Source organism: Hippopotamus amphibius, chromosome 12 (genome assembly GCF_030028045.1).
Source record: "Hippopotamus amphibius kiboko isolate mHipAmp2 chromosome 12, mHipAmp2.hap2, whole genome shotgun sequence".
Taxonomy (NCBI): domain Eukaryota; kingdom Metazoa; phylum Chordata; class Mammalia; order Artiodactyla; family Hippopotamidae; genus Hippopotamus; species Hippopotamus amphibius.
Window position 1 is genome coordinate 95841128 of NC_080197.1, and position 12606 is coordinate 95853733.

At 33.3% G+C, this 12606-nt stretch overlaps 1 protein-coding gene across 1 annotated transcript in view; it reads right to left on the reverse strand.

Annotated features, from left to right (window-relative positions):
- The window catches only part of MUC19 (mucin 19, oligomeric), a 154241-nt gene that overhangs the window by 113245 nt on the left and 28390 nt on the right, over positions 1–12606 (reverse strand). Inside the window, exons 22-33 of the mRNA XM_057704185.1 lie at positions 12463–12601; positions 11321–11425; positions 11035–11229; positions 10167–10406; positions 9938–10094; positions 8399–8524; positions 7405–7546; positions 6147–6178; positions 5583–5612; positions 4542–4583; positions 4007–4039; positions 3579–3623 (exon numbers count right to left, since the gene is read on the reverse strand). Of these exons, the coding sequence (XP_057560168.1) occupies positions 3579–3623; positions 4007–4039; positions 4542–4583; positions 5583–5612; positions 6147–6178; positions 7405–7546; positions 8399–8524; positions 9938–10094; positions 10167–10406; positions 11035–11229; positions 11321–11425; positions 12463–12601 (1286 nt within the window). The remainder of the gene's footprint in view (positions 1–3578; positions 3624–4006; positions 4040–4541; positions 4584–5582; positions 5613–6146; positions 6179–7404; positions 7547–8398; positions 8525–9937; positions 10095–10166; positions 10407–11034; positions 11230–11320; positions 11426–12462; positions 12602–12606) is intronic.

Sequence of the window (12606 nt, forward strand, 5' to 3'; positions counted from 1 at the left end):
TATCACATTTTGCTTTTCAGTGTCTGAATATTTTTAGTTGAGGCATACTATATTGAGAAAGAAACAAGAAACTTGCTAGTGATGATGACTAAGCTCTGGGGATCCATTTTTCTCATCACTGATCAAGAGAGCTTCACCACCAAAAAGCTAAAAAAAATCATATGTAGTTACGAATTCATCACAATTTGTCAAGTGCTGTTCAACTCTAAATCATTGATGTCAGTAAAAGAGATGGGACTTTCGAGCCTATTATTCGTGCAAGGCAATTGCTCCATGAAAAGGATCCTTACTTCCTTTAAAAATGATACAGATGATCTTATTTGCAAAGCAGAAATAGAGAAACAGACATAGAGAACAAATGATGGATACCAAGGGGGGAAGGGGTAGGTGGATGGGAGGAATTGGGAGATTGGGATTGACACATATACACTATTGATACTATGTATAAAATAGACAGTTAATGAGAACATACTGTACAGCACAGGGAAATCTACTTAATGCACTGTGGTGACCTAAATGGAAAGGAAATCAAAAAAAGAGTGGAGATAAATAGATATATACATATGTATAGCTGATTCATTTTGCTGTACAGTAGAAACTAACACAACATTGTAAAGCAACTACACTCCAATAAAAATTTGAAAAAAAAGAAAAAGAAAAATGTGTTCTAAAAGCAAATACTTTGTTTTATTTTCACCGCGGCATAATGCTTACTGGATGAATTTATAAAACCAGTTGTTTTTTTAAAGTATATTGGTGTGCCTTAAAATGAAATGCTTTATTCTTACATGAAAAATGAAAATCAATAGAACATTAAACTTGGCTTTTTTTAAAGAGCTTCAAATAAGACTATCAATAAACATTCTAGTACTTCTGAGATTCTTCTGATTGCCATTCTCACTTTAAGTAGATTGTTATAATTCTTCAGTCACCAGTAAATGGACATGTTATCTCTTATGATTGTTAAAATTCAGAAATGTGGCATTTTATTCTGAATATTTTGTACCCAGTCCAAGAATCTATAGCACAAGTTTAAGTATAAAATTTATAGTTATGCAGTTAACTGAATCAACAAAGATAACCAAGTGGTATAATCTGAGACCCCAAGTCACAGATTTTTGAGGAAACTAAATCAATCACTATTTGAATGATTTCTAAATTCCCACCTATTACATACGATATGGGCATAGTCTCAGAAAAGAAGATGTGGAGTAATGGACAAGGAGCTAAGGATTAAACTACTAATAATTATTTTAAAATTGAAATTTAATTAATATCCAAAATTTTATATGCCTCAGTTCAGCTTGGAAGTAAGCACTTACTAATTTATTCCAGCAACAAGATAAAGCTACATCTACATTATCAATAAACGCTGGAAAGTTACCACTGATTTGATAATCAATGTTTTCCTTGTATTGGGATTATTTGATTAAATCTATTTAAAATTTATATGATTTGTGGCAAATTTACACAGTTTTAACATGAAAAAATAAACTTCTAAAAACTACTTTTGTCTCCTGATTTAGATTAATGTTGGGGCAGCCTTAATAATTCACATCTGTGAAATTATAATTTCTGACTATAATTTCTGGCTCTCATGGATAAAAAGGAAAAGAAAAACAACCCTGATTTCTCTCCATATCATACCAGAAAATCCCTTTTTCTTCTGATCTTTGTAATCTTGGGAAAAATATTTAAGCTCTTTGAATCTCCTCTGCTGTAAAATATGAGGGGAAGAGTGTTGTGGAGAATAATAGTACTTAATCAGGAGATTGTTGATATTTAATGAAAAATTGAACAAAAACTTCTTGATATAACGACTAAAATGTAGTAAACCCTCATTAAAAGTTATTATTAGCTGTATCTTGTAATACAATACTAAGATGATATTTTAGGAAAATGTTAATATTATACTTACATAGCATAAAATGTCTGCTAGAGTTTCAGTGAAATTAAATATTAGGATTTGGTAAGGTTAAGCATTAAAAGTCATAAATAATACCAAATGAACTCAGGAAAAAAATCACCTAGTTAATCTTCCCTATAATTAAACTCTACATTAGATTTATAATTTTTTAAATGCTATGGCAGAAGCAATTGATGAGATTTTTGTAGTGTTTTAAAATTAATTTTACATCTAAAACTTCATCAGTTGCTCACAAAAACTCTAGGTAATCTACTCATGGCCTTCTGTTTTATCTGAAAAGTTTACTTGCTACAATACAAAATACTGACAAAAGGAAATTGCCAGAATATTATTTTAAAAACCAAATGTTTGGGGAAGAAAAAGCAATAAAAGAAAATATATGTATAAACTGGAAAAAATCAAACCAGTTTTCTTTCTTCTGATTGCCTACTTTTAATACAGGATGCAGATATCAGCATCATATTGAAGTAGTTATCCAAATAGCTTATGACTCATGCATGACTATACAATTCACCAAGTCAACAGTCAAGAATACTTTAAATGGCCTCAAGAGTCAAAAGTTTTAGTAGCTGAATCAATGATTTTATTTTAACTGAAAGAGACATATATAACTGAACCAGATTGCTTATCTTAGAATCAGGTTGAGAATTAGAAATTCAGGCCATTGTTTACGGCTGAGATAATATGTAGCTAGAACATGATTCTGCAGTGGATATTAAGCAACTCTTGGGATGAAATTGTTACTAGGCCTTCAAAAATAAATGTACAATTATAGAATAAAGAAAAATATTTCTGAAATGTCAGTCTTTTAAAATTGACATTAAAAGAGCCAGAGCTGCTAATGATATTCAACATAAGAGGAAGTTTGATAGAAATTAAACATGTCTGTTGGGCACTTTAATGATACTCCACACTATGATGGTGATCCTTGAAGTTACATGTTTGTCCTCTGAATATAAGCAACACGCATTAAGTACCAAATAAATAAAATAACATTAAAAATTACAAAAGTACCCCAAATTAGGCATAATTCTATATCATGATATAAAATTATAATCCAAAAATAGTCTTGATTTTACACTACCTCTTTGTATTCTAGAGAAGAAATATTAGCACCCATGAACGAAATGTATAAACTATAAGCTTCATCAGTGTAAATAACACCTAATCAATAGTCTAACCTTCACTAGAAATTCTGTGCCAAGAGAAAAAACCTGAATTACAAATTTGGGATAGGGAAAAGAAGAATCATCTATTCATTCTACAAATATTTATGGAATACTATTATATAGCTTGGGACTAATTGCAATTGGGAATACAAGGATGGCAAATCATAATTTGTGACTTCAAGGATGTTACCTAGATTTACGGTGGTGATCATTTTGCACCATATACAAATATCAAATCATTATGTTGGACACCTGAAACTATTATAATGTTATATGCCAATTATACCTACCTCAATAAAAATACTATGTTTTAAAATATATGTGTATATACAGAGACAGCCAGACTGCGGAAAGTAATAAACAGCAGGAGAAAGAAAAACAGTGTTCAGTTAGGGGAAGACAAAGGTCCTAAGTATAGGAGAGTGGGTCTGTTGATTCTAATATGTAGAAAACAATTTTAATATATAAAAACCTTCACCTACCTGTTATTTCACTGCTTGGTGTTGTCATCTCTGGAATGGAAGCTGCTGAATTGGAGAACATAATGGGAAAAAAATGTTTCGTGTGGAAGGAAAATTGTGTTACTGATAACATCTACGGTCATGCATAAAATGGATCAACTTGAAATTACTGTTTCAGAGAAATTTGATTATATAGGTAAATGGATGTCATAATGTAAAATTGAAGTTTAAAATCTATAGACCACAAGTAAAAAGTCAGACTCATCACTTTGTACAATATCTTTTTTCCAAAGTCTCTCTCTAAAATATTAAAAACAAACAAAACAAAAACAGAAAACAGAATCTCCCCCGGAAAGTTTAATTGCGAAGGTATGATACTGAAAAAGGATGTTTTGGATTTTTTTTTTAACGCCCTCTTGATTAAGTTGTGATTAATGATTATGGCTTACCTGTACCCGAGCTACTGGTCACCAGTGTAATTGCTATACAACGGAGGAGACAAATATTTGGAAATGTATGTCAAAATGGTGTTGAAAGATAAGATTACAAAGTAATTATTTAGACACGGTTAGGTATCTCTAGAATGAAATAAATGATGAAATCTAACAGTTAAATTCATTTATCAGATACTCCTGTACTTCTTTTACCACTGCTTTAGTTACAAAGTATTCAATTAAAGTTAAAATGCCTTGGTGTCAGTTGAAAAGAAAATATAAATTATTTTCAAAGAATTTAGCATAGAATTTTCTTCTGCAGCCATTCTTCCCCAAATTAGTAATATGCACAGTGTCGTTTTTAAGACACATGATCTCTGAATAGAGAAGAGGTTCTTCACCAATATCATAATTGGATGTAGACCCTGCTATTTGGCATTTAGGAAATAAATACAGAATGGCAAATTTCAAAAAAGAACCAAAATGCCTGAGTTGCAAATTCACTTTGATGCTTATTTAGAAGCTAAAAAACAAGCATTTTTTTTTTTACCTGCTTCAGTGCTTAGTATGGAGGTAGCTGTTGTAGTAGAAACTGTTTAGGGAAGACAACATTTATGAAAATAAATTACTTAAATAATTTTGCTGGCAAATTTAGTTCAAGAAACCAGTTGCCATAAACTCAATAAAAGTTTTTGAAATTATATGCAGAGGTTAACTGACAAAACAATCTTTCATTTAAATCAATATGAATAACTCTATATACTTACTGCATGTTCAACAAAAATAACCAATTATTTTCTGTTAATACCACTTTACCAAAATCTCACAGGAACTTTATAAGGTCTATTTATGGGCCAAGATGTACCCTGACATGTGATACCTTAGCTTTAGGAAAGTAACAAGTGGTAACTAAAATAAATAGTTCTTCACTGACAATCACATACTAATTATATTACCAAAACCTAAGGCTTCCAATTTACTATCTCTTAACTGGCACCACCTCCAAATATTGATCAACAGGAAATAAATTCTATCCTTCAATCACACAAGACAGGAATGCTTAAGTGTACTGCAGCAACCCTAAGTACACTCATATCACTAATGCATTAAAAGTTTCAAACTCAAACTGCATTTTTCCCAGTACTCTCTTGAATGGACACAATTGAAATAATCTTATAGCTTGCAACAGATACATGAATTAAGAAAAATAACTTTTATTTCTATGTTTTCAAGTCAACTCCCAGTACAATCATGATTTCAAAATATTTGCTTCACAGCAGACTACATTTACTTCTTTTTCATTCCGCTTATTCCAATTATCATCTTAAAATGTCAAGCTTTGGATGATGATATTTAACTAACATGTATACAATACCTATTGTACGTTCTAATCATGTTCCTAAGTTAATTCACAGGGGTATAATGAAATAATATTTTGACGTTATCTAGTAACTATTCATTTTAATTTGAAATTTTATATCTGCATATCCACCAGCATATCTTTTACTGGCACAGATTCATGTGAAACTATAAGTGATTTTCCATAAAAAGAAAACAGAAATACACATTTAAACCACAATGATGATTTTACCTGTAAATGTTGAATTCGTAGGAGCAGTTTCTGAAATAATCATAAATTACTGTTATCGACATGAATGAAAAATTGTGAAAAAAAATTCTAAAACTCAAGTTGCCTATGAGTTATCTGTCTTTTTTATTTCACTTCTTGCGATTTCGAATACAAAAGAGGAACATTTACATATTCTTTTGAAGCTTATTGAAATTTCTTTTTAAGATATGTTGCACATGAGTAATCCTTCAAGCATTTATTTCTATCTATATAATCCTCACCTTCCACTCCATCCCTTTATTAAACTATTGTAATTGATGTCTCACTCCCTTATATCCCAGAATCTGCAGACAGGCAGGAATGTGGCAGGAGAACTGCCCCATCTACCAGTGGTTGGAAATGCCTTTGCAGCATTGGTTTTGAACTTACCCAACGTGATCAAATACACTGAAACAGAATTGTCTCAACCCACTGAGCAGTCTAAAGCATTAAGTACCTACTCCTCTGCTGCTGATGGTCTGAAAAGACTCCAAACCCTTTATCTCATCTTTCCTAAATCAATTAGAATAAAACATAATGACTCACCACTGCAATCCAACTCTCCTGCGATGCAATAGCTGAAAGTTAAATTATAAACAAAAAAAGAAACAATCAAAAAAAAAAAAAACCAAGAATGAGGTTGAAATTTTTAGCTCCTAATTACATACATCTCCCAAATTTAAAACAACAAATTGTCTAACAGTGAAAATCAAAACAGAACCAAATAAGAGAATAGTAAATAATTGTTTCCCCAAGAACATGTGATGCATGCAAATTGGGGTGGGTGTTTTTTGGGGTTTTTTTTTGGTTTTTGGTTTGTTTTTTTGTTTTTTTCTTGACTGTTTCCTGATCTTTTCACTGAGGAGTTCTTGGGACCTAATGGAATGTTTGGAGTCAAGCTGTAAAGTTAGTTCTTATATTTTCAGTTTCAAACATGACGTTTTTTGATGGCCATGCTGCTCTAGTACAAACCTCCCCTCTTTACTTGCATTCACTGTCTGAAAGCCTGTAAACATGATCTTACATTTATGGAATGAAACATTTCTTTTTACCCAAAACTACATAGTGACATTTTCTGTGCTGTCTCCTGCAACAAGCTTAAGATTTAACAAACCATTTGTTGATATGTATGTTTACTGAAAACAGAAAATAACCAACATAAATAAAACTGAACCTAAAGCTGGCCTTCTAATTTAGAAATAACAGAGTTAAAAAATATATTCACTGTACTCAGCCATAAAGACGAATGAAATTGAGTTATTTGTAGTGAGGTGGATGGACCTAGAGAGTCTGTCATACAGGGCGAAGTAAGTTAGAGAAAAACAAATACCGTATGCTAACACATATATATGGAATCCAAAAGAATGGTACCAATGAACTCAGTGCAGACGAAGAATAAAGATGCAGATGTGGAGAACACACTTGAGGACACAGTGGGGGGCGTGGGGGAGGAGAAGCTGGGACAAAGTGAAAGAGTAGTATTGACATTTATATACTACCAAATGTAAAAATAGATAGCTAATGGGAAGCAACTGCATGACACAAGATCAACTCAATAACTGGTGATGACCTAGAGGTGTGGGATAGAGAGAGTGGGAGGGAGGCTCAAGAGGGAGGGGATGTGGGGATATACATATAAATACAGCTGATACGCTTTGTTGTACAGCGGAAACTGGCACAAGAGTGTTAAGCTATTATATTCCAATAAAGATTGAAAAACAATATTCATTGATTTTTTTCTTAATTGTTTTCTAAATAAAAACTGGAAGAAACAGAACTATTGGACAGTTAGTAAAGAATGTACCATGTTCTCCCACAGTCATCTTGGATCACTTCACCGGCTGGTATGATATCATTATAGAAGCAGCTGCACTCAGACAAACTGACACATTTCATGATGTTCTCATCCAGGTAGGGAGCACTGTCTGGGCACTTAGCATAACAGCCTGTGTGTAAAAATGACCCGCAGTTCATCTTTGTTTGCTGAAACTTGTAAACTTACTTCAATGATTCCATGAACTGAAGTAGATAATAGCAAAACAACAGCATAACTCTTAGCGAACAATATATAAAATTCAACAGGATTCAGATCCTCTTGCAATGAAATATCAACCTGAGAACTTAGCAACTTTGGCTGATTGAACTTTTTCTAAAATGTTTCCTAAAATGTTTTTAAACGCTTTACTACTTTAATGACAGCCACCATGTTGAACATAACACAAGACTTGGATAAATATGTGTCTTGAAATGTGAATGCCAGTTCTAAATATCTACTTTTGCAAGGGTAGATGAAGATAGCAGAAATCATAATAAAGTGGGCTGAAAGGATCCCAAAGCCTGGGATTTAACACAGATGTGACTTTTGGAAAGTTTTTGTATCATCTTGTTTTCTTGCCACTTTGCTCTTTTTCGCTAAGATATGTAATGCAAGGAATAAAGTACTTTTTAACGGTGGGATATATTTAATTGGCCTCCATTCAAGTGAGATTATATTATATGTTTCATTCTGAAACTACCTTCTCGAAAAACTACCTTGTCTAATGAAATGTATAAAGATTGCCAGTGGGATCAGTGGACTATGTTCTCTCTCTCTCTCTCTTTCTCCTGTTAAACAGAGAATTCATGTCTAGAGAAAATATTTCTAATGTAGAAATATTCATGTCATAATAAAGATAAATAACTCTTCATTAAATTACAAAATGTAAGACACTGAGTTATCAGAAACTAACAACATTTTCCAGTTTTAAGATATCAGTGTAATTGCACCTTTTCATGGATATTATTAAAATTTGTCTCACCTTCTAAAAGTGCAGAAAATTTCTGGCCAATTACTCGATCTTTGCATGTTTTTGCGGTCACTGTACCACAAGGTTCGTAGTGCCAGCTGCATTCTCCAGGTGCATTATAATAATCACAGTAGACAGCTATGATTGAATTATAGCAAATTACTTGCATTCATTAGATGACAATTTTCAACTCTCATTTTCAAAGCATTTTCATAAGAGATTTTGAATGATCCTAATAATAAACAGACCTAAAGTGTATCATTTTGTCTTATCAAGTTCCTTTGGCTTTATCCAAATTGCCATATGAGCCAAAATAGCTTACAAAAGGAGGGAAAGCATATAGAATCAAAATACACTTTTCTTTGACATCTCACAATAAGATTGGTTTGAGGTGGAAGAGTAAACATTAATTTTCCCGGTTTTGAGCTATTTTAGGTCATAGTCTCTAGTCATGGTTTTAATGTCTAAGCTTAAATGAGAAAAATAAATCTCTAGGAAAATTAGGCTTCTTTAATATGTAAATAACGAGTTTCCAAATGAGGTAACTAAAGATTTCAACATAATATATAAAGCTGTACATAAAAAACTAAATAAAATGAGGATTCAATTTCAATATTTCTCATTTGTCACATTTTCTCTGATCATACCTTCCTTTGGAAGGAAAAGAGTTGACTGATTTCTGCTAAAGGTACCACATTCCACACACACCAAAATTCAGTTTATATTCATTTTACAGTTTCTCTTGACTAGAACTTTAAAAAAGCTTTCAAGATGATGTGTGAGGACTTCAACCAAAAGTGATATATGCGGTAAATATTTAAGAATATATAACTGGAAGGCAGCTCTGCGCACCACTATTCCACCATATATATATGTATAAATACAGCTGATTCACTTTGGCATACCTGAAAAACTGGTACAAAAGTATAAAGCAAATATATTCCAATAAAGAGCTTTAAAAAAAAAAAAAAAAAGAATGAAACTATAGGAAAAATAAAGAAAGTGAGTGCAAACACACTCGGGGCTCCAAACTGCACGACGGCACCAAAGAGCCAGCAGTGAGTGGGGGTGGGGGGTGGGGAGCCTCAGGGAGACTGGAGTCAGCCACTTCGGAGTCTGAAAATCAGAAAGGCAGTGATAGACGACCAGCCATGGGGAAGGAGGGGAAATGTCTCCAAGCATGCTTATTACCTCCAGCAAAGCAAATTTTCTATTAAACAAGGGATCGTGAATGAAAAAAATATATACATATAACTGTACCAAGATAGGTAAACAGTTCATTGTTCATCGAATTATGAATAAGAAATACTTTCCATCAGCATTCAATTTTCCCCTGTGAACAGAAGAACTTTTGAAACTAAAATTGAATTCGATGCGCTGTGCCAGGGGCTGCATTGTTTTAAATAGATATTTTTTCCATCATGACCAAACATATTAACATGTCTATGCACAAGAATATGTGTTTCATAGAAAATGAGAAGACTGATTGTCTAATAAAACAATTCTGTCCAATTGAGTTTTAAAGAACAACAACATATGGACCTCACTTACGACAGAGATCTGGTTTTCTCCACGTGACACAGACTCCAACTGCACTGCACGCCTCCGCGTACATCGCCACCGCCGTGCAGAATCCCAGGTACTTCCCCTCCATGTCGCACGCACAGGCTTCCTCAACACACGCGTCGTAGTACGCACTGGGGTCCACCTAGGGAGAGCACAGCATCTGAGTGTCTGCGAGCAAAGCCTGTGCCTGTCATCGCCCTCAGAGCCCCACTACCTTATTGTGGCAGTCTCTGAAGGTGCTGTCCCGGATGATCTCGCATTTCCGCACAGCCCAGGCTTTACAGTATGGGTTTGAGTCACATGGGAAGGTTTGAGCTACTGTGTCTGAACATTCTTGACTCGTTTTCCAACTATTTCCAAATTCCAGTGCTCCAGCAGCTACTGATGAGTATCTCGTTGTGAAATCATCCTTAAGATCGCCATTGTTATTTCCACAGAGACCACACACTTTGCCCTATATAGATCAGAAAGGGAAATTTAAAAGTGAGTTTAGCTTACAGATATATAGAGGGATAGATATGGATGGATAGATAGATGATGATTAGATAGATAGATTAGATAGATAGATAGATGATAGAGATATCAAGATTGTATATTTTATAAATCTATTTTAAATTCCAATTTTTGGAAAGAAAACAGAATCTCTAGATAAGGTTCTGCTCCCATTTAATCTGATATCCTATATTGCAAAATGATCTAGTATTGACCAAGATAAATGCCTTAAGAATTAAAAAATAATTATATGTACTAGCTTCAAATTATACAGGAGTACACTCCTATGATCTTAGAATATTTGCTCCAAGGATTATATTAATTCTATCTATACACCAAGCAACCAAATATGGCTAAACTAGAATGCTTTGTGTTTATTGCATCTATTGCCTATCATCTTTGATTACATTTAATGTTTCATGTAAGGCTGAATAGATGTGGAGCCTTGTTCTATAACAAAGACTCAGTCTCCCACTTTCCACATTCGAATATGTCTCTAATTCTCAGAAGCAAAAGTGATTTTGCTTCTATTATGTTATTGGCTTCTGTTACATTATGTTATTATATATATATGAATGTGATATACATACATTCCAGCGTGGATCCAGTATAACAGAAATTCTTGTATTTTTGTCCCAAATTATGGTTATTCCACCTAAAATTTTCAGAATCAAGTACAGGCCAACTGTATGAACAGAGTACGAAGTTCCACTGAGTTCACATTCCTTACTTTCTGTAGTTTTGACTGCTGTGACTTTACCATCATGCAAGACAATATTATGATCCTGTAAATGAAAGGACAAACTTACAATAACGTCATTATTTGGCAGTTCATAATCTGAGAGAAAGAGAAAATGAAGAGAAATAGTACTGTACCTGCAAAGCAACTATAATTTTTCTTGAGCATGTAAGCCCATCTTCACAGCACGGGACGCTTTCGGTTAGAATACGGAATGTGCCATTTTCACCACCACAATAATCCTTTAAAAATTAAATGTTAAAAATAGTTTAAATCAGGGACATGGAACTCCATTATAATATTTTGTACTGGACAAATATTTCTTAGGCAGTGACACCTAATACTCAATAAATTACCATATGTTGTGTTATGGAATTTCCAAAAGCCAGCGGTTTAACTGTTATTACAGGTCTGTAGCCTTGGCTGAGTCCAAACTAGTTAACTTGTTTTGACTCAGGCCTTTTCCCATTACTTCTATACAAGTTTAGAACTATACCATAGATGTGTATATATTTAAACTGTGTAAGTTTATAACCTTAGGTTTATTTCTAGGCTCTGCAAATAGATAAAAATGTGGTTTTTTCCTCAGTGATTTATATGAAATTTGATATTCAATCAAAACCAGTGCAAAACAATCCAAATTTCACCCGTTACACATGACTTAGGAAGAAGTTTAGGTGTATGCAGCAAGCATGAACTCCACAATCAGACAGATCCGGGTTTGAATATGGCATTTTCTACTTAGTAGTTCATCCTGCTGAACCTCTCTAATCCTCAATTTCTTCATTTCCATCATAGGAATAATAATATAAGCCTTTTATATTGTAACTGATTAAATGTAATAAAATATGTAAATTTGCTTGGCAAAGAAGCGCTGATAAAAAGGCAGCTGTCGTTGTTGATAGTGCTGCTGTAAAAATAATGACATCTAACATTTATTGAGCATTTAATATGTTCTCCAATATTTTCTCTAATTTGGTTTCAAGTGGGGGCTCTTTCCATCCCCACTGTATAGCTAAGGAATCTGAGACAGAGAAATTAACATGTGTGCCCAAAGTAAGTCACAGATCTGAGAAATGGCAGAGCCAGGAGTGAAATCTAGGCCTACTGCCTCCAGAATTATCATTACATTATGTTACATTTTACTGCCTTTAAGAAACATACAAAGGGTCATTTTTTTTTTTTATTTCACATTTTGAGAATAAAATTCTCCAGAACTCCTCTACAAATAAATATTAAGAAGTAAAGAAAAATTGTGATAAAACACACTTGTAATTACCTCAACAAATGAATATTGGCAGAGACCATCAAAGCTGTAACTTTTTCCATCAAAATTTCTAACATGACCTTCCCCATAGATATGGCAGGTTGTCTGACATTCATCTTGTGTACAGTTCCAAGATCCTTTTACACAAGTACTAAA